At 32.8% G+C, this 19,628-nt stretch overlaps 1 protein-coding gene across 1 annotated transcript; it reads right to left on the reverse strand.

Moving 5' to 3' along the window:
- Positions 1 to 9,269: 9,269 nt before the first annotated feature.
- LOC116776060 (potassium channel subfamily K member 9-like) lies at positions 9,270 to 16,762 on the reverse strand. The gene is made up of 9 exons (XM_061524340.1): positions 16,237 to 16,762; positions 15,453 to 15,886; positions 14,067 to 14,222; positions 13,596 to 13,722; positions 12,258 to 12,448; positions 11,818 to 12,005; positions 11,617 to 11,731; positions 11,413 to 11,500; positions 9,270 to 11,160 (listed from the first exon to the last, which is right to left on the reverse strand). The coding sequence occupies exons 2-9, from the start codon at positions 15,577 to 15,579 to the stop codon at positions 10,452 to 10,454; spliced, it is 1,701 nt and encodes a 566-aa protein (XP_061380324.1). The 5' UTR covers positions 15,580 to 15,886; positions 16,237 to 16,762; the 3' UTR covers positions 9,270 to 10,451.
- Between the last annotated feature and the right edge of the window lie 2,866 nt (positions 16,763 to 19,628).

A 19,628-nucleotide genomic window follows, 5' to 3' on the forward strand; every position in this document is an offset into this window, starting at 1 on the left:
TTATATATATCTAGTCAAAGGTTTAGTTTTTTTCAGTTTTAAATTGATAATAAATTACAAGCAAATACATGTAGGTAGCTATACATTAATTACTAGTTATTTTTATAAAAAATATAATAAATCTTTATATTTCAGTAATTTATAGGCAATTAAAATGATAAGTACTTTAAATATATGTATAAAAAAATAATATAATTATTTTACCGTAACAATCTCAAAGAAAACATTTATAACAGGAAACATATTTCTTGGGTTTTGTTTGAAACGGATGGAGTCATACTGACAACCTCCTTGGAGCGACGCCAGATGAAGGAGCTTGTATTTTTAAGTCTGCGATCGTTGGCTACCGTCCATAAGTCTATAAAAAAAACTATCTTTTATACTAGATTTATACATTGTATTATAAAATTAATAGTATAAAAAAATTAAGACATTTTTATTTAATAAGAAGTAATATTTCTTCGCAAACCTAAGTAGACAATATTAACACAGCACTTTACTAATTATACTCGGAAGGCCTAAGTGTGTCGGTGAGGCAGACAGGATATTTTTGTCTTTCTCACAACTAAATACAAACTATACTTTATAATGATTTAGTATATTACATTTAGGAAAAGAGTTAAATTAAAAAACAAGAAATTCTAACAAAGATGGTGTTACGAATATAAAAAATAGCAAAGAAACAATATTTCTTTGAAGCAACGCTTTTCTCATTCCGCTTTTAAATTAAAAACAATTATGGAGGGAGGCGGGGGTCGAGATTAAAAATTAAGACAATTTGAGAGACGACGCCCCCGGATATAGACGGACGATGGACGCTCGTGTAATAATAATTAATGTTTATATAAATATAGTTTTTATTTGCATTCCTATAAAATTATTTGACGTGAGTTCAAGTTCCAAATTTGAATGTGATTAGGTTTTAGATGTTTTCTTTACGGCCAGGTAGGTTCTTTAAATGTTTTGGCTTCTGAAATTCAAAATTGGAACATTGATTTAGAATAGGCATATAGGAACTTGTTATTTTTTTTTATGCAATACACTTAAATAGCACTGTTATTTTTAGTATAAATCTTACTTGAGTAAATATTTAAAAAAGTTTTCGCTTTTCCTATCTTTAATTGGATACATATATATATTTTCCATGTGACTAAGTTAATGATAGTCTTCATTAACTTAATACTAAATAACTATGATAATTTATAAAATACACTTTTATTTTCAAGACTTCTGAACTTTTTTTACCAGTTTTTTTTTTATTAACAAAAATTCCTACAGCGAGTTTAAAGACATCACGTAGAAAAAATATAAAGAAAACCATCTTAAAAAATGCAAATAACATTACCCCGAGGGTGAAACCGTCAAACGGTATCATTACCATTCCAATAACAGCTCCCACCCTTCGATCGACATTTTTTCACCCCCCCGAGAGGGATGGCTATATAAAAAACTATCAAGTGCGAGAGGGACGGAGATACACCGTCCGACGAATTTTAATTTTCTTACTATTTGAATCTTAATTTTTCGGGCGATCTTTTATTCTACTCTAACTTATGTAAGTTATATTTCCGTCCCTCTCGGACATTTTTAAAAGGATCTCATTTCTATTGGAGGGTCGTTTAATTTGTTTCTTAAGACTGTCAGCTACAAAGCTCTTCGGATAAGTTATAATTTTTTTTTTACTTTTACTAAATTAAAATATTTTAAGAGAAAACATACGTTTATTTTTAACAACAAAACGAAATTAGCCATAGATTAAATATGAAATGTTGCCATACAAATAAAATTATACATCACAAACATTATGCAAATTATTGAAAAATAAGCCTGCGATTTGTATCAACGTCTGTGAGAATATTATTTCATATCTAATATTTTATTTTTTTAAATCTATATAAAAAAACTTTTTACATTTAATTAAGAGCTATCGATCACGAGGGGGTCAGAACACGTTAAAAATGTCCCCCACTTGGGGGAGGGATTTCTTTGTTCCGTTATCAACAGAATTATTTGAAAGTCGCAAAAAGATAGCCGGACATCTTGGATTGCGACCGTCGCCGTTTATAACAATTAATATGTGTATATTTTATATTCAACTTTGATTTAGTCGTCTAGTTGTAACTAGTTGCAACCTAGTTATAGATATACGTAGATAACAAAAAATATATTTATTAATATTAAATGGTCACAAAATTATAGTTTGTAATAAAAAAATATAATTGCATTTTATATTGAGAATTACCAAATCTAATATATGTAATTAAATATATACATTGATATAATATACTAAATTATTACTATCAATAATAATAAAATTATAATTTCAGGCCACTCGAAAGCAACATCTCGACGAATCTACAAAAACGATCCGCGAAAGGGGAGACGAGGCAAAAATGACGCTCCAAATAAAATAAATAACCGTCCATTAAAGACAGAGCTCCCCGCCCTCGCCGGCTCTAGAAAAAAATGTACCATTTCGGGGCGAGGCCGTTAACGAGACGGGTCTTCAGCGCTGGTCGAGCCGCTGTCTCTGGCAGAAGAAAAACCTTACAATTTTCCACAATATTTATAAGAAACAGTTTGTTCTCGTAAATTATATTTAAGAAGCATTAATCATATTTTAATTAATTAATATAGAAAAAATAATAATAATAACGAATATCATAATGTGATCATTAAAATTAATGGATTCTTTATGACGTGGAGAATATTCTAGAAGCAAAGCCTGTAACTGTGTGATAGTTTAAAACGTCACACGTAACGTTGGCCGTTTTTCATACATAGCTTTACATTATAGTCTTACTTAAAGCATAAACTATTTGTATTGAGAGTGATAACGTGCCCTTTTTAACATACACTATACTACAAACTACGTTGAAATTAGAAGCAAGTATGAGAATTTAGAAACAGAATACTTAAATACTCTCATTTAACCGTTTTCACTTAAAACATATTAATTCTAAATTTAAATAATGTTCAGGTAATTGTGTCTCATCAGCTTAAATAGTTTTTTTTTTGTATAGTGGCCATCATCCGTGCAAGACTTGCACAGTATATTCTGCCAGTGTCGCGTAAATATACAGTCTTTATCAAGTTGATATAAAAACTATAAGAAATTGAATGTAATCACTCTGAAGGCTGGTCACGAAGCGATGCCAATTTCCCATCCGACTGACAATTTCCCTGGCTTGCCCGATTTTAATACAAAACGAGAAAAAACACTCCTCTCAACCCCTGAGTTATTACGTGGATACACCCGTAATATTTTTTTCATATTGATATATTTAATTAGTATAATACATAAGGAACATTTCATATAATAAGTCACATTTAACTATATTTAAATGATTTATAACCAAATCAATCAATTATATAGATATATAATACGCAATATATAAGACAAATGAATTATATGAAGGTACTGATACCGATCAAAAATACATCGAGTATAGGCCAGTCTTATCCTCATATATCTTATCTTTTAGAATAGCTTTGGCGAGAGAAAGAAAACTGCCAGCCCCCGAACCCCCAACCCCACCCCCGACCCCCAACCCCCAGGGTGGGTTTTATAAGATGCTATTTTATTACTTCCATTGTATTTTTATCGATGTTTCCACCGAAGGAGTTTTCATCCAACAAAAGATATTTTTAATGTACATAATGTTATAAACAAAAATTATTTGAATATTTTTAAAAAGCACATATCCCGTTACTTGTACATTAAATAAAAACCGCGATATAGTCTAGATGAGAAATTTCAAATTAACAACACATGCAAACTAATTTGAAACACACTAACTTCTAAAGAGATTTTTATTTTTCGACAAACGAAAAACAAATGAAATATATATATATATAATACAAAGATCGTTTGCTATTTTAAATAAAAATTAATAATAATGTTTCCCGTAGTTTCGTTGTGTATTCTAAAAATCTTACTTAATGTTAGACTGCCTATATATATGTATATAAGTGTTACATTAAACATTAAAGTTAAGTTATAGCGAGTGAGTTTTATGAGCCGCGACCGATTCACAACTTCGAACATCGTTTTTACTTTTCAGTCAAAGAAAGGACATTAAAACTTTTTAAAAGCTATCGGAAAATAATTTATAATGAGAGAGTTTAAATACATATATATATATATTAGTAAAACTTTGTATGTTAGTATATCACGAAAAAAATCTTATATATACGTAATTATGAGGTTATGATTTTAAATACACTTAGTACGAGTTAGTATCGTCGGTACATACGAAGCGTTTCCCGTCTATAATCTAATTTACATTAATACTGTGTGTAAAGAGATCGTCAAGCGTCGAGTGATGAGCACTGAAAATAGTTTGACACTCATCAAATAAAAATAACCAGTATGTAGAATGTAGTGACAATACTCATTTCGTTTAGTTTGGGGAACATACCGAATGAATGAACGAAAGTAAATTGAATGATAGGAAACAGTAATGAAAATAAATTTTTCTCATTCAGCAAAATGACAGTGTAATATATTAATTTATAACATCCGGTTAGTAATTTAAGTACAAAAATTTAATATCAGAAGGTAGGTAGCTATTTATATTTTTCATCCCCCCCCCCGGGTTTCTTTTGGCGATTATTATTCTGTGGGGGGCGGGAGGTATTCCACCCCTTGGACTCTTTCCTTTTTGCTTCTTAAGTCCATCTTGAGACGGAACAGAGATAACAATGGAGTAGGCGTTGTTTATAAATAATATATAATATATATATATGATGAAGTTAACTACATACGCATGGACTTTTTTAATGTTCTTATTTCAATAACTAATCTAACTCCTAAACATATGATAATATATGTTTGGAAAGATCAAAAGTTATAAAGTAAAAATGAAATTTCGTCGCAAAAATATTATTATTATTATAAAATCTATTGCCATTTAAAACTTAATTTATTTACTAAAATATATATTGAAAAAATACTATCAATGCACGCGCGACTCAATGTTATTTTTACGTCCTGTTTCTGTCACTTACCCCTTTACTGGAAAAAGCGCGCCATCTACCCGGAAGGGGTGCGATATTTAAATATAAGAAGTACCCCCTTTTTTCGAGGGAGGTTGCCCTCAGATTTATAGATCTGGCCTCGACTGTGTAATTACTTATCTCTGAGAATGCGAATCAATCGTGAGTACTATCGACTTGTTTGTTATATAATGTTAACCATGAAGACGCGATGCCATTACTAAGGATATGATGAAGTGGTTACAGGATGTTGGGATGCTTCAGGCCCTGTTGAAGAGTCAAGGAGTTCCTTATAAGATCAACTTAATATTCAGCCAATATTAACACAGATTTTCATGTCTCGCTTATTGTTTAATGCAACTAAATGTAAATTTACGATTTATTACACGAACATAGCCCTTAATCGATGATTTCATTGACGTACATAATACATTTAATTCATTAAAATTTAATAAAAATGAATGTCAACGTTAAATATATTACCCGGTAGGTATATTAGTTCAGTCGGCTAATTCGTCTATTTTGTTCTAAAGCGTAAAACGCAAAACTTTCTTGGAAGTTTTAGTTTTGCAAACCAAAAATTGTTAGGCCGTCTAAAGTTCATTGCAATGTGAAAGTGAATCGTGCTCGAGGCGTAAGTGAAAATGGCTAAAGTTCTCACAACCGACCTCTTAAGACGTCTCAACTTTGGATACCTTGAGAACTAGATTTTTATAAACAAATTACACGCTTTCCAGCTTTATATGTAAATGTTAAAAATAACAATAGAATATATTTAGCTCACACAGACTATGTTGTGATCGTCTAATCTTTTTAGAACGCTCCACAGATTATAAAAGGTAGTGCAATCAAAACTTTTTGTTGCGACTCAATACGATGTGTATATATATAAAATTTTAAATATAGTATACAACTATATTTACTTAATAAAATTTGATTATCTGTCTGTAATTAAATTCTAATATATGGATATTTTGTATTTCTTATACTGTTGTTATTTCGAGCAATATATCGAGTTATATAAAAAATATGTTCACAGGTAATAAAGAATACTTATAAGAGGCCGTTGTGAGAAACGCGGGTTAGAGTCGCCTCTCCCTCCGCGGGGGTGATTTTTGCCAATACTTCAACGAAGATAGATACCAGCCACCCCTTGAAGGGTGTTTAAAGAAAATTTTAACTTTTCTTTATTCAAAGAAAACCGACTCCCTCCAAGGGGCGGCAGGATTTTTCTTATTATATTCTCTCCGGCTCTCAAAGGGTAGTAACGGCTTCTACTTAAGCATTTATTAAATCCATTTAAAGAGAATTGTTTAAAAAGTGTTTCCTATTTATAATTTTACTGTATTCCTGTAAGCAATTTGTTCTCGGAGCTCGTTTTGTTTTATTTAAGATGGCGGAATGAGATTCTTTTGTGAATTCATTTCAAAGGCTTTTTATGTATGGCCTCTTTGCTCTCTTTATTACTTTGTTGCTTATATTTTAATAAAAACGTCTCCATCTTCACAGTTTTCGATATCAACAAAATTAAAATTCAACTTTTGCATTGATCGTTTCTTTCGTGTGATATAAATTGCTCTCCTTCACAGTACCTATTGTTTAATCAATTGCTTTGATGTAAAAATTATACTAAGATAACATTGTTGTAATAAATATCAGGATGTTTTTTCCAATATAGTACCTAATGGAGATGATTTTTATTAGGTTTTGCAGTAATTAGTTAGGTTATGTCAGAGGTCATAAGTTTTTGTATTAGTCTTGATTGCAGAACACCAATACCCTTAGTAAATTTATTAACCGATAATTAAAGCGATGTACAATTTTTCTAACATACAAACATTTAATTTATACCATAGAAACTAATGTTGGAAATACAGACGATTGTCATCGGCTGAATGTAAAAAAACCTTCGATTTTATTACAAAAAAATTATTATGTCAAAGTATTGCAATCTATTTTGACAGTTAATATCTATGATCGACTTCAAGATATAAAAGTAGTATTTAAAACATTTTTTCTATATCTTCGTCTCCGCGACAAAGACAAATGATACATCTTAATACATACATTTTTATTACAAAAATGTTATTTTTTTTCATCGCCGTTTCGCGATCGTCAAAAACGTTAATAAGTTTATAAAAATACTGTTAACTTATGTTCGAGAAAAAACATGTTTTGACTTTAAATGAAACAAATATTTTTCGGATAAACTGCGCGTGATTTATTATTGTAAAAAACTACGTTTCGGTTACTTTTGAAGTATGTAGTTTTTTCAAAAATAAATTACGCGTAGTTTATCCGAAAAATATTAGTTTCATTTAAATGAATAATACTCGCGAAAATCTTAGATCTCATTATGTTTTTACTTTATATAAGGTTTTATTTTTTTAAATTGCATCTTAACGGAAGCGAATTTTAAGAAATGTAATATTTTATAGTATTTCAGGAATATTTTAACTTCAAAGTACAAACAACCAAATAAATTATATTAAAAGTTAAGCATAGTAAAGGTTTCTATTAATTTGTGATATTTTTTTAATTACAAACAAAAAATCAACAGATGTAACTTTGGTTGCAAGTTCCTTACAATCAGTACGTTGAAAGAAAATAAAATAAAAGCCACTAACTAAGAGAGAGAGAGAGAGAGAGAGAAGAAAATAAAATTGGTTAAATAAAATCGCTAAAAATGAGAATAATGAAAAAAATATATACATAAATAAAGATCGTCATGATAACTTTAACTTTAGTTTTATTAAAAACTTTAAACTGTTCGTATGATGGCGACAGTCAGAACCACCGCTGTTACCACGAACAATACCGAACGTGACTGACATTGACCGATTACTTTACATATAACATAAACTAAATTAGTGAAAGACGGACACTAGTCACTACCAACACAGAACAGTGACATCTATGAATTCTAAAATAATATCAACAGGAATTTTTGTAATAATTTTAACTTGTCTTATGGTTATAATATATAAGTAAATTTTATTTTTATTCTACTAGCTCCGTCGCTGGAGACAATTATGATAGTTCAAATAGCCTATATAATTACAAATACTGAACAATCATTTTATAATATTATTTTAAAACTTAATTTCAGTCTCGAAAACGACCGGAGATGCTTTACATTAAAAATATGCATTTGATAAACAATACTAAATTATGCTTAACTTAATATAAAACAAAGTTTACTTTAATTTCTTAATTGCAAGTAAGGTTCAGTCCAATTCGGACTTAATTTAACACGCTAAGTTTCAATTTGACCTTGACATTAAGTAACATTTTCGCCATGTGAATATAAAAATTATTTAGTACAAATTTCATCCGCTTTTACATAAAACCAGTAATTATGAAGTTATAAAGTAAATTCTGAAATTATTATCTCAGTTTTCTTTTGTAATGAGTATTGCTGTTAGCCCTGCGGCGTGGACAGAGTCACTGGCCTGTATTATTTTGCTTTGCGGATGTAAGAGTATATGGTTAAAAAGGTTTTAACATATTTTTGAATATAACTCCATCTATGAATAAATAATGAAATTCCGACTATTCAATACTATTAAAGGTAATCTAGGGGTTCAAATTCTTTTTCAGAGATGGCGCTAATTTAAAACTACTCCAGATTTAAATGAGATGAAATTTCTCAGCATTCCATGGATTCACCGTGCAGACGCCGGATCGATCGCGTTGCAGGGAGAGGAGCTTCAAATGTGCCTGGGATTTGCGACCCAGTTATAGTTTAAGGGGCCTCTATCTAACGCACATTAAACGCTCGCCTCCACCTTCCAAGCTCCTCTCTCTGCTAAACCAAATTTGAAACGAACCTGCTAGGGCTGCCATCGACGCACGTTCCACGAATTAACTGATGTTAGTTCTTGACAGGCCCAAGTCTTTTAGCAGGTTGTAGAGATATTTGGCTGTTATACCTGTCGCTCCTACTTCTACCGCGTACAAATTTACAACGAACATATTCTTAGTGGGTTCGTTAGTGAGCTCGTAATACTTATTGACTTTGATGACATGGTCTTTGGAGGTGTTGGTTTCCCAAGGAACCGTGACCTTTATTATATACGCACTTAATACGTAATTCAAAAAAAAGAACAGCCATTTTTAATTAAATAATGAAAAGTTAAGCTGAGAAAAGTTAATATCAGTTTTACTAAACTCCTTAATAACAAAACACTTGTCGCATATTAATATCGTATCTTTCAGCCAGAAATTAGCATATATATTTATATTTGATATACAATGAAAATAAAACAATCTTTTATAATGTTTTTTAATGAAATCCGATTTTATTTTACATCCTTTTTAAATTACAATCAACTCAGACCGTTATTCGTACATAGCCTAACTCAGTAAACATATATATTTGTCAGACACACCAAGTACTTATAAAGCAGGCATACAATGTTTTATTCTTATACGCGGTTTGTAAATCACTAACCATTATAAGGTCAACTTTAATGACGTGGAAGTTTACGAGGTATTATTAGTTCATCTAAAAAAAAACATATATATTAAATTTCAAACCGAGATCATTTACTCCGTCGGATATTCGGCCATTTTTTTAAATATTATATCGTATTTGGCACGTGCATTGTAACATCTGACTAGTCTTTTGAATTATTTAGAAAAAAAAAATGACTTAGTTATTTTTACTTAATCTTAAAAGCGTTTTGATTAAAAATAAATCACGTGTAACTAAAATTACAATTATTTTAGTATATCATTAAAATAAATAAAATCAGTCAAAATATATTATATATATATAAACGGAATGTTATACATTGAGAGTGTATCACTATACAGATAATAAATGCTTTAGTTAATATTAAGAGATCGACTCTTATAATACGAGGTTCAAAACCGAAAGTGAAATTTTAATTTCAATAAAATTTCAACAAAATCTTTTATATCAAACGCGATCAAAGATTTTTAATTTTTTTTTTGCTTCTGTCAGCATTAAAATTATTCTTACTAACAACAATAGTAATAAATGAAAAAAAAATTTTTTTTTCCATACTTAAAAGATTCAAAACTCTCTAAGCTCAATAGAGTTAAGGAATGTCGTTTTGGCTTACTAGTTAGCGACTTCGGCAGAATGGAACTTAGTCATAACAACAGTACGAACGACTCCGCAATCACACATTCTTTATTATCTACATTTTATCTAAAGATTCAAAATATCGGCTATCACAGAAATCAAATGCTATTAAATGACATCAATTACATTCCCTCTTGCGCAGTGAATGAAAAACGTTATCGACGATTACGTTTGTTGACATTTGAGTTCTGTGATGGGAGAAAAAAAATATATAGGGTCCAAAAAAAAGGAATTTTTAGCTTAGCGAATTTACAATATCTACATAAGCCAATACAAGCGTGAACTGTGTAAAATCTATAATTTACACTAATTGGCCCTTGTTTTAAACTAGGTTGTATAATTAGATGCTGGCACGATGCGGCGGCAGGTTGAAGGTGAGGGTGTCGTTGACGAAGTACAGGTCCTCGTCCTCGTCGTCGGGCAGGTAGTAGCCGTAGCTGTCGTTGGAGAGCTGGTCGTACACGGCGCTGGGGAGCTCGCACGTCAAGTCTATGTTGCGGTCCACGGATTTTCTGCGTTTGGCGAATATTATGGAGCCGTCGAAGGCGTACTCGTCGTCGAAATGCAAGATGGCGTCGTCGTAGAAGTAGTTCTCGTTTCTTCTGTCCGTGTTCCTCTCTATGTTCTTTATGATCTTCTTCCTCTCGTAGCTGGACCTCTCGGAGTCGCAGTCGTACACCAGCGGGTCGTTGGATCTGTTGTCGTTTCTGATGTTCATGGAGTACAGCGAGCTCTGGCTCTCCGTCCTGCAGCTGTCCCTGTGCGCGTGCGTGTACTGCTCGCTCATGTTCGTCATGCCCTTCCTCAGCTGTTCGCGTCTCTTCGCCACTATGTCTCTGAAATCTTCCGGGTCTATCTGGAAGTCGTTGGACTTAGCGTTCATGTACAGATAGCCGGACGCCGAGTTCAACCTCAGCGACTGCGACCTGTTCCCGGAGGTCTTCTCGCTGTGACGCGGCATGTTCCCTAGCTCCCGGTAGTTCTTTGATCTAATGTCCTTTATATAAGTCGGCGGCACCGGGGACAGAGGATCTCGGTAGGGGATTCCCCTGAAACAGTCAATATGTTAATTATATATCATTATTGTCATATATTATAAAAACATTTTATCTTATTGTTACTTTATATTTTGCCAAAGTACAAAAAATACAGTATAAATACTATATATGTTGTAAATTTCAGATAATCACTCCTATGCAGTCTTCTAAATGTTGAAGAATGTTAAGAATAATTTAAACACATTTTAATAAAATGTAGAGAGATATTTTAATTTTATATTTATATATATATTTTATACTCACATAGTTTTCCTGAAACAACTGCAAGAACAGCTACACACACTGGGCGAGTACTCGTCGTCTATGTACAGAGGTGTCATTGATGGATCACCTGACAAATGAATTAAATATTTATATATATATATATATATATATATATATACATATATATATATATGTGTGTGTGTGAAATTAACTAATATAATAATTATAACACTATATATTAACCAGCTGTGATGAGAGCGTGCGGTGCTGGCAGGCGTGTACCCCGGGCCACTCCGCGTAAAACCGCTCCATCCGCCGTGATGACGTCACCCTCCAGACGAACGGCCACCTGCTGCGCCTAGGGTACAAGAAACGTGTGACGTCACAGCTCACAGAGACAAAATGATATGATTTTTTTCTATATATATATCAGGTATCCGGCACCTGTTCCGCCTGCGCCTGATCCCTCTTCTCGTCCTCGGTGTTCATGGTGACGAAGCGCAGCACCAGCAGGTTGAGGCAGGCCGCCACTATCGCCAGCCCGAACAGGATGAAGATGAGAGCGAACATCACGTACGACGGCTTGCGGTTGAGGGCGTTGTCTTTCTGTAACGCCACCATGTCGCCGAAACCTTGGAGTATAACAAACATTATATACATATATATATATATAAAACTATTGTAGAATAATTTAAAAATGGTATTAATTCAATAATATTATATCACTCGTATATATTCTGATTTCTGATACCAGACATACATACGTCCTAGGACTAGACTAGTTATACATTTCACCTTGACTGTGATTTTTCATACCGCCACATATAATATATATATCAATTGTCATATCGTTGTTCAAATAAATATTCCTAATTAAATCTCACCGATAGTAGTTAGTGTGATGAAGCAATAGTAAACACTATCAAAATAGCTCCATCCCTCGAATTTGGAGAAAGCCGCCGCCCCACCAGCTATGGTCAACGAGGAGAGGATGGTCACCACACAGATCAGGTCGACCTCAGAGGCGTTCGTCTGAGCGCAGTTCATAGCTCGCTTTATTGATTTTATTATAACACTGAAAGGTACATAACAATTAGTCACAGCTGTTGTAGAGAAAAACTATATATTAAAAAAAAAAATTATATTTCAAATTTGAAAATATTCTTATCCCTTTATCTGTGAGAAATCTAGTTTTTTATCATCTGTTAGTTTGTATAGAATTATTGGTTGGGGAATAAAATGTGTTATAGTACAAGTGTGTATGTAACAGCTACGCTATATTATAGCTTCTTTTTTTTGTTAACGCGGTGAAAGGTTTTATACCTAACCCTCCGTCTAGGGGAGACGGAGGATCTTATGTGGGATTCACGGGCCAGAAGGGCCCATGCTACCCACTAAAACACCAGCGATCACTCTCCTCACCGCCTGGTGGATCGACGCGGGAATCGCTCAAGGCATGTATCCGCGACGATCCGGCGGCAGGCCGCGAACGGCCACCTCCCCCGAGGGCCCACTCCACGTGACAAGGAGCGTCCCCCCGCCTGGCGGGCTTGCTTAATCGCGAGAGGGTTAACCCCTTACCCCTCCCACCCAAGCCCACACGGCCAGTCTCCAACTACCCACCGCCGAGCGCAAGCGTCCAACGGCAGACAGAGCGGAGACCGGCCATCAAGCGACCCGGACCTCAGAAGAGGCCCGAGTTTCCGTTCGTCGCATTCAGCGGCGAACCCCCCCCCCTCGTGACTGATTGCACCAGTTACCCGGTGGGCGATGGGGTCGTCACGTCCCGACGCCAGACGCGGCAGCCGCGGACGGCCGCCTCCTCCATGAGCTGACCCCCAGCCCTGGACCGAGACCCCACAAGGAGGTCAAGGTCCTTCCCCCCGACACTGATTGCATCGGTTACCCGTTGGGCGATGGGGTCGTCAATGCTATATTAGACCTAAGATATAGGACTATAGAGCAGATTGTACCTTAACTATTATAATATATTAAAATTTTACCATCTTTTAGGAAAATAAATATATACATATTGGACATATTAACTATCTGCCTTCCTTTTGTTCTGGCTAATATTTGAAACGGATGGACCGATATTGATTGGACTACTATTTATATATAGCCCATAATAAAGAGAATAACTCCTTAATAAATTTATTTGTATAAACATCTCGTATTGTCTGTTATTTTTTTTATATATATTCCTATACAATATTACTCACCTACTTAGCCTGTTAACTCTCTCACCGATGCTCTGGAACATGATCAGGCCGAGGGGTATACCGACTATGGCATAGAACATTGTGAATAGCTTCCCACCTATCGTCGACGGAGTTGAGTGACCGTACCCTGGAAATATATACATTATAATATTAATATATATGTTAATTTATTGTATATATAAAATTTATTACATGAAAAGTAAAAAGGTCTTATTTTGATTGACTAATGTCTAACAAAAAATCAATTTAATGAGATTTCAATCATGTTATGAAGTAATTAAGAGCAAAATTATATATTTATTTTTTTATACGCATACAAAAAACACATACACATACCAATTTATACATCACTCTGCTACTAAATGTATCTGTGCGTGTCAAAATTTTTGTAAGTAACAAACAATAATTAACTAAGAGTTATACATTCATAACAATACAAAATAAATAAATATAACTTTAACTCTACATTACCGATGGTAGTAAGAACTGTGGTGGCGTAATAAAAAGCGCCAGTGAACTTCCACTGCTGGCCCGCTTTGTGCGGCTCCGACTTGAGAACCACTGTCTCCATAACGCGAAAATCCTCTTCGGTTATGTTGTATTTACGAATTATCATACCTTCGATCGCTGGAACACCATGATATATAATATATAATATATAGTTAGTGACAGAACACAAAATTCATGACACATATGTATACATATGTATATTGTTGTTAATTACAATTAATTAAGGTTCACTTTTGCTTGTTGATTAGGAGATATTAACAACACGTCTTTACTAATTGATTACTTATTTTGTACGAATTTAATGACTTTAAGGAATGTACATCGTGTGACGCTGTTGAAACCGAACATATATATATATGAGTATAATTATTTTTAGCATCAATTAAATTAAATTTATATTGGGGTAATATTTAAATTTAAAAAGAATGTCTATACTGAAAATTTACCTACACCTGGAATCAAACCTGTAATTGTGGAATCACTTTCCAGATGTTAAAAGCCAGCAGGTTCGAATCCTGCTTGTATCTATGGATCTTTCATTATATATTTTCTATTTAAACTTTAATATTACAATTGAAATACCTAAGAGATAGCTAAACAACATAGAATTTTGTTCCTTCGACTGACATTGGTCAATACAGAGCCACAAGCAAAGGTAATGTTAGTGTACTACATTTGTTTAATAATAACTACATAGACACTAGTGTAAACAAAGTTATATATGGACAATGATATAAAAATTATGTTTAATTCATTATAATATATTGTACTTTTAATACTAAGGTTTACCATATATATATATATATATCCCGTTTCCGACTAATCAGAAAAAAGATTCCAATTCCGACAGAAAATATTTTTTAAAGTGTATCTCTGGACTTGCATTACAATTCTTTATGGTAATATTATTTCTATTTTTTTATTGCAATATTATGCAACTAATCCATAACATTTACATACAAAAGTTGTCAATGTCAACTATTAATAGGTTGGAAGAGAATGTTTGAATCTAATTATAGCCTTGCTATGTCTATTTCTTATCTGTCCATAGCATAATTTTTTTTTTAATATCAGCCATTAACAAATCACGGATTTTATATAATTTTATTATATCGATATTATATACAATGTTTTCCTTATTACAACTATAATATGTAGAATGTTGTGAATGTAAGAAAGAAATAAATTATAGGGAATTCAATTTTCTATTCTAAGAGACAATCAAAACAGGAAAAGTCTTAAGATATAGCTGGTCCAAATTGCTACAAAGTAAATATTCTTCAAAAGATAATTAAGATATTAAATTTATGAGTGGGAAGTACTAATAAAATATATTTATTAACTGACCTTGTAAAACTTCAAATCGATTCTTCTCGGTTGTTGATTCCAGTGCATCAAAAACGGCAGCGCCGACAAGCAAGTATGTAAATGTGCACACAATTAATGACAAAGTGCGGACATTTTGCTTCTTCATTACTGACTATATCCAGCCTTAGGGCTTGCGGCCCATACATTACTTTTTAAACAAGCAATCGCATTTTACATACATCCATATTAAGTCACCATTTTATTATATATAAAAAATGTATCTCCCATCATTATTTATTAGTGTAACTATCTAAATAGGTTTTATTAAACATGTTCAGATTATCTACTTTTTTTTTTTTATTTCGGATTTGATTAAAAATGTCTACCAATAAATTGATCCCTCAGGAAATTGTTTTATTTAGTGATCATCCATTTATTTACATTTCTAATTCACATTCACTTTTTTATAATACCTGAAAAAGAAGTAAATTGTGACAATTAAGAATTTAGTATTGGTTTAGTAAAGGTGCAGTAACTTATAGTAATTGTATACATTGGCATAACTTGTAGCATTTTTAATGTTTTTATCTTACTAGAGTAATTGATGACATCTCAGTAACTCTTAGTTTATGTGTGTATTATTGCAGATTAAGTAAAAGATTTATTTATTTGTCTCTATAACATATATAAATTAAAGTTCCTTATTTATAAGACTTGTCTCTTATTTGACTTAATTTACACTAAAGTAATTTTAAATTAGATAAGTGGTAACCACAAATTGTACAATAAATAAATAATAAACATTTCATAACAAAGAACTCACCGTATTCCAACACAAAACTCCGCGACATCCGCTGCAATTAGGATTGCACTTATGCATCGCGAAAGACATTTATAAATATTAAATTAACTGCAAAGCTACATCCTAAAAATAAACCTTTAGCCCGCATTCGCGACCGATAGGTCAACCCAGAGAACTCGTAAGTGGGTCAAATGCTATTATAATTATATTTAAAAAAAAAAACACCTTTATAAAACACTTAAGGTCCCTCCTTTGTACACTCAAACACAATTTATTTTTAGATCTATACAGATAAATAAAGCTCAAATATTTTTTTTTTATTTTAGCCTCCTATGCGGTATTTGCCGTTGCTGTCACACCTGTGTTTCTTGTCCTGATCAATTCTTTGGCACTCTCCTCGCACATACACTTATTCATCTCGGTATCATCTTACTATAACGTTAAACGACTTTGTTATTTTCATTTCATTGAATAAAAATAGTGAAAAACAAGAATTTGGCTAGCAGTTCTCTGCACTTCCTAGGTGGATGTTCCTCATTGAATTACCAGTGTAAAAATATAGGTTCCATAAAATACAGTTTAATAGATTGCAACTATAAATGTCCTTTAAATTATTTTATAATAATGTATATAAAACATTACAATAACATTATTAGTCACAAATGTTAGTTAACATTTAATAAATTTTTAGATTATTTTAAAATGTATAATTTAATAAGGTTTCCTAGAGATACTAGATGCCGCTTTTAACAAACCTTTCTAACATCAAATAATCTTTGTACGCTTTTGATAAATTGAGTATACTCTAGATGTCTCTCATATAAAAAAATTGCTTTTATTTATGTTACACATATCAAAATATTGAGTTACCGATATGTTTCGTTCCTCTTGGGGCTTGATACTCCAAAAGAAGCAGTTGTGATTTAGATTTATCTGTTAAGCATATTTCCTTAATGAATATAAAATTAATCTATTGAAGAAATATTACAGTAAAAATAGTAGAAAAAGAGTAAATGTAACTAATAGTTAAGGATTTAGAGAGCAAACGTATAAATAGTAATAATAATTTAAAAAACATATTCATTTCTTTTGTTTTAAGTTACTTATTTATTGCAATACAACAATATATTGATACAATTAACAAAGACAGGGATGTCACTTGACGAGACCCTATTCATTTAATATATTATTTAATTCATATACAACGACTTTCCCATAAATCCTCTTAACTGTTTATTATAACGCAAATCAGAAGACCCCAATTTTAATTACTAAAGCTTTAAACGAATTTTTAAATGCTAAATATTTGTAAATTCTGTTATTTTCATGTATGGCAACCCTACATAGAGGGCAAGCGGTCCGTGAAGGGAAAGCTAGTAGGGCCTGCTTTCACAGCATGACCGTAGAGATGGTCATAGACAAAACTAGGTTAAACGGATAAACTTATTAAATTAAAAGTATATACACTTATTTGACATAAAATAAACTTAATGATTATGTGAATTTAACACTTTCTTTGTCAGGTTAAGACTTACTAAGTTATATCCGCCACACAATACGTATGTAGGTATTAAACATTAGCTAGACTCTGAACTTCTTATTCAAATAGCGCTTTTCAATGAAGTTTTTAGTCTAGAAAGATGTTGAGTATTGTTTCTTAGTAACAGATAATTCTATATAACACAAATAAAATGTAAAACCTAAATTAAGGCAATAGTGAATTAGCTATTATGGAAATAGTGCGTTCACCACCTACGCCGTCATTACAACCTACCTTCAGGGTGAAGGATAGTCAATTACTACCCAGTCATATAAGAAAAATTTAAATACACAAAATTGATATTTTCCATAAGGTACCATTAACACCTCATACGATCCGGGATTATCGTTAGGCGGTCAATGCATTTCTACGGTTACAGAAAATGCACCATTTAAATTTCTCGGTCGGAAGATTGACAATATAGGTCGTAAGATGGAGATCTTTAGAAGGAATAGTAGATAGCTTTTTAAAAGATCTCAACAAGGTAGATAGCCGACAGATCAGTAAAGTTAAAAAAGCTTGGAGCTACGATAATTACCTAACTTTATTATTACTACGTTTATTATTACTATTGGCCTTTCCTCGTCTATGATTTTAATAAAACCCTTTTGTCAAAGTTAGATGGCGTCATAAAGAGGCGTCATAAAGATGTTGAAGTTGTGGCGCGGGCTCGCGCTAACGGCTGATTCATCGGCTTTATTCAGGGATCGCAACAGTTTTGGGATGAGTCTGAAAAGGCCATCGGAGCTCTATAAACACCTGAGAGTTTCCAAGAGATATATCCTGGGGAAATCCCATGATGACGTCGTTACATCGCTCCCAAAAGACAAAGATGCCTCAGAGCTAGAGTCAAGGCTTCAATTCCACAAGCAGTTTATGATAGGAGCACGAAGTAACAGAGTAGGGTTAGGATCAAGTAGGAAGGTCCAAAACACGGATATATTGAAGTCTTTTATTCGGCAACCCGAGAATGATAAATAAAAGATCCATGCAATGAGTTTGGAAATGCAGAACGAGTGGGTAGACTTAGGAGATTTTTGCATCCCATTAGCACTAAAATGGAGCACCTTAATCCATTATTGGTCTCCGGCATTGCTAAAATTCTATATCAATGCTTTCGAGATGACTCTCCCAGATCAGAGTAATTTAATAAGATGGGGTTAAGGTACCGAAAAGAATTGCTATATCTGTGGGAAGGCAGTTGGAACTGCTAGGCATTTGTTAGTGGGATGTAAGGTACTCCTGGATAGCGGTCAATACTCGCGTCACCACGATAGGGTTCTGGAAATCATACGTGAAGCAGTTAGTCTTTCGGTAGTCAGAGTTAGTTAGGGGCACCTTAAACCTACACCTGGGTCGCAAGTCCCAGGGACTGTCGAAGCTCCACTCCCTGCAACGCAATGGACCCGGCACCCGCACGGTGAATCCATTGAATTCTAAAAGGTTTCGTCTCTTTACTTCAAAGCAGCGGAAGTCGGGTCCAAACCTTATCAAAGCTAATTTAAACTAATAATTCAAACTATTATCTTTTAATTTCATATAAATTAATAAATTTTATGACATATAAAAGCTTTAGCATTTTATGGTTTAAAATTTATTTAGTATTTGTCATTTATAAATATATATCATATGAAAGGGGCGCGGTTTAAGCCAAATCTTACTAAATCTGATTTAGAAGGATGGAAAGCACGTATTTAAAGAAAACAGATACTGTAACAAGTTTTGGATACTGTATAAAATAAGTCTATTCTCTGGGCCGACAAATCAAAAGTCCAACCCGTCATGTACCAGTCCGTTGTGAACAGGTTAAAATTTATTTTTATTTTTTTACCTTTGAGGCAGAGATTTATCGCATTCCTCTGATCCAAGTGGG

The sequence above is a fragment of the Danaus plexippus genome, chromosome 24 (genome assembly GCF_018135715.1).
Source record: "Danaus plexippus chromosome 24, MEX_DaPlex, whole genome shotgun sequence".
Lineage (NCBI taxonomy): Eukaryota > Metazoa > Arthropoda > Insecta > Lepidoptera > Nymphalidae > Danaus > Danaus plexippus.

Excerpts from the sequence above, each read along its gene's own strand:
- LOC116776060 (XM_061524340.1), bottom strand. The coding sequence starts at position 15,579 with ATGAAGAAGCAAAATGTCCGCACTTTGTCATTAATTGTGTGCACATTT. Across the intron at positions 12,006-12,257 it reads CATCACACTAACTACTATCG|GTTTCGGCGACATGGTGGCG; the intron begins GTGAGATTTAAT and ends TTATACTCCAAG. Across the intron at positions 11,501-11,616 it reads GCACGCTCTCATCACAGCTG|GTGATCCATCAATGACACCT; the intron begins GTTAATATATAG and ends TTCATTTGTCAG.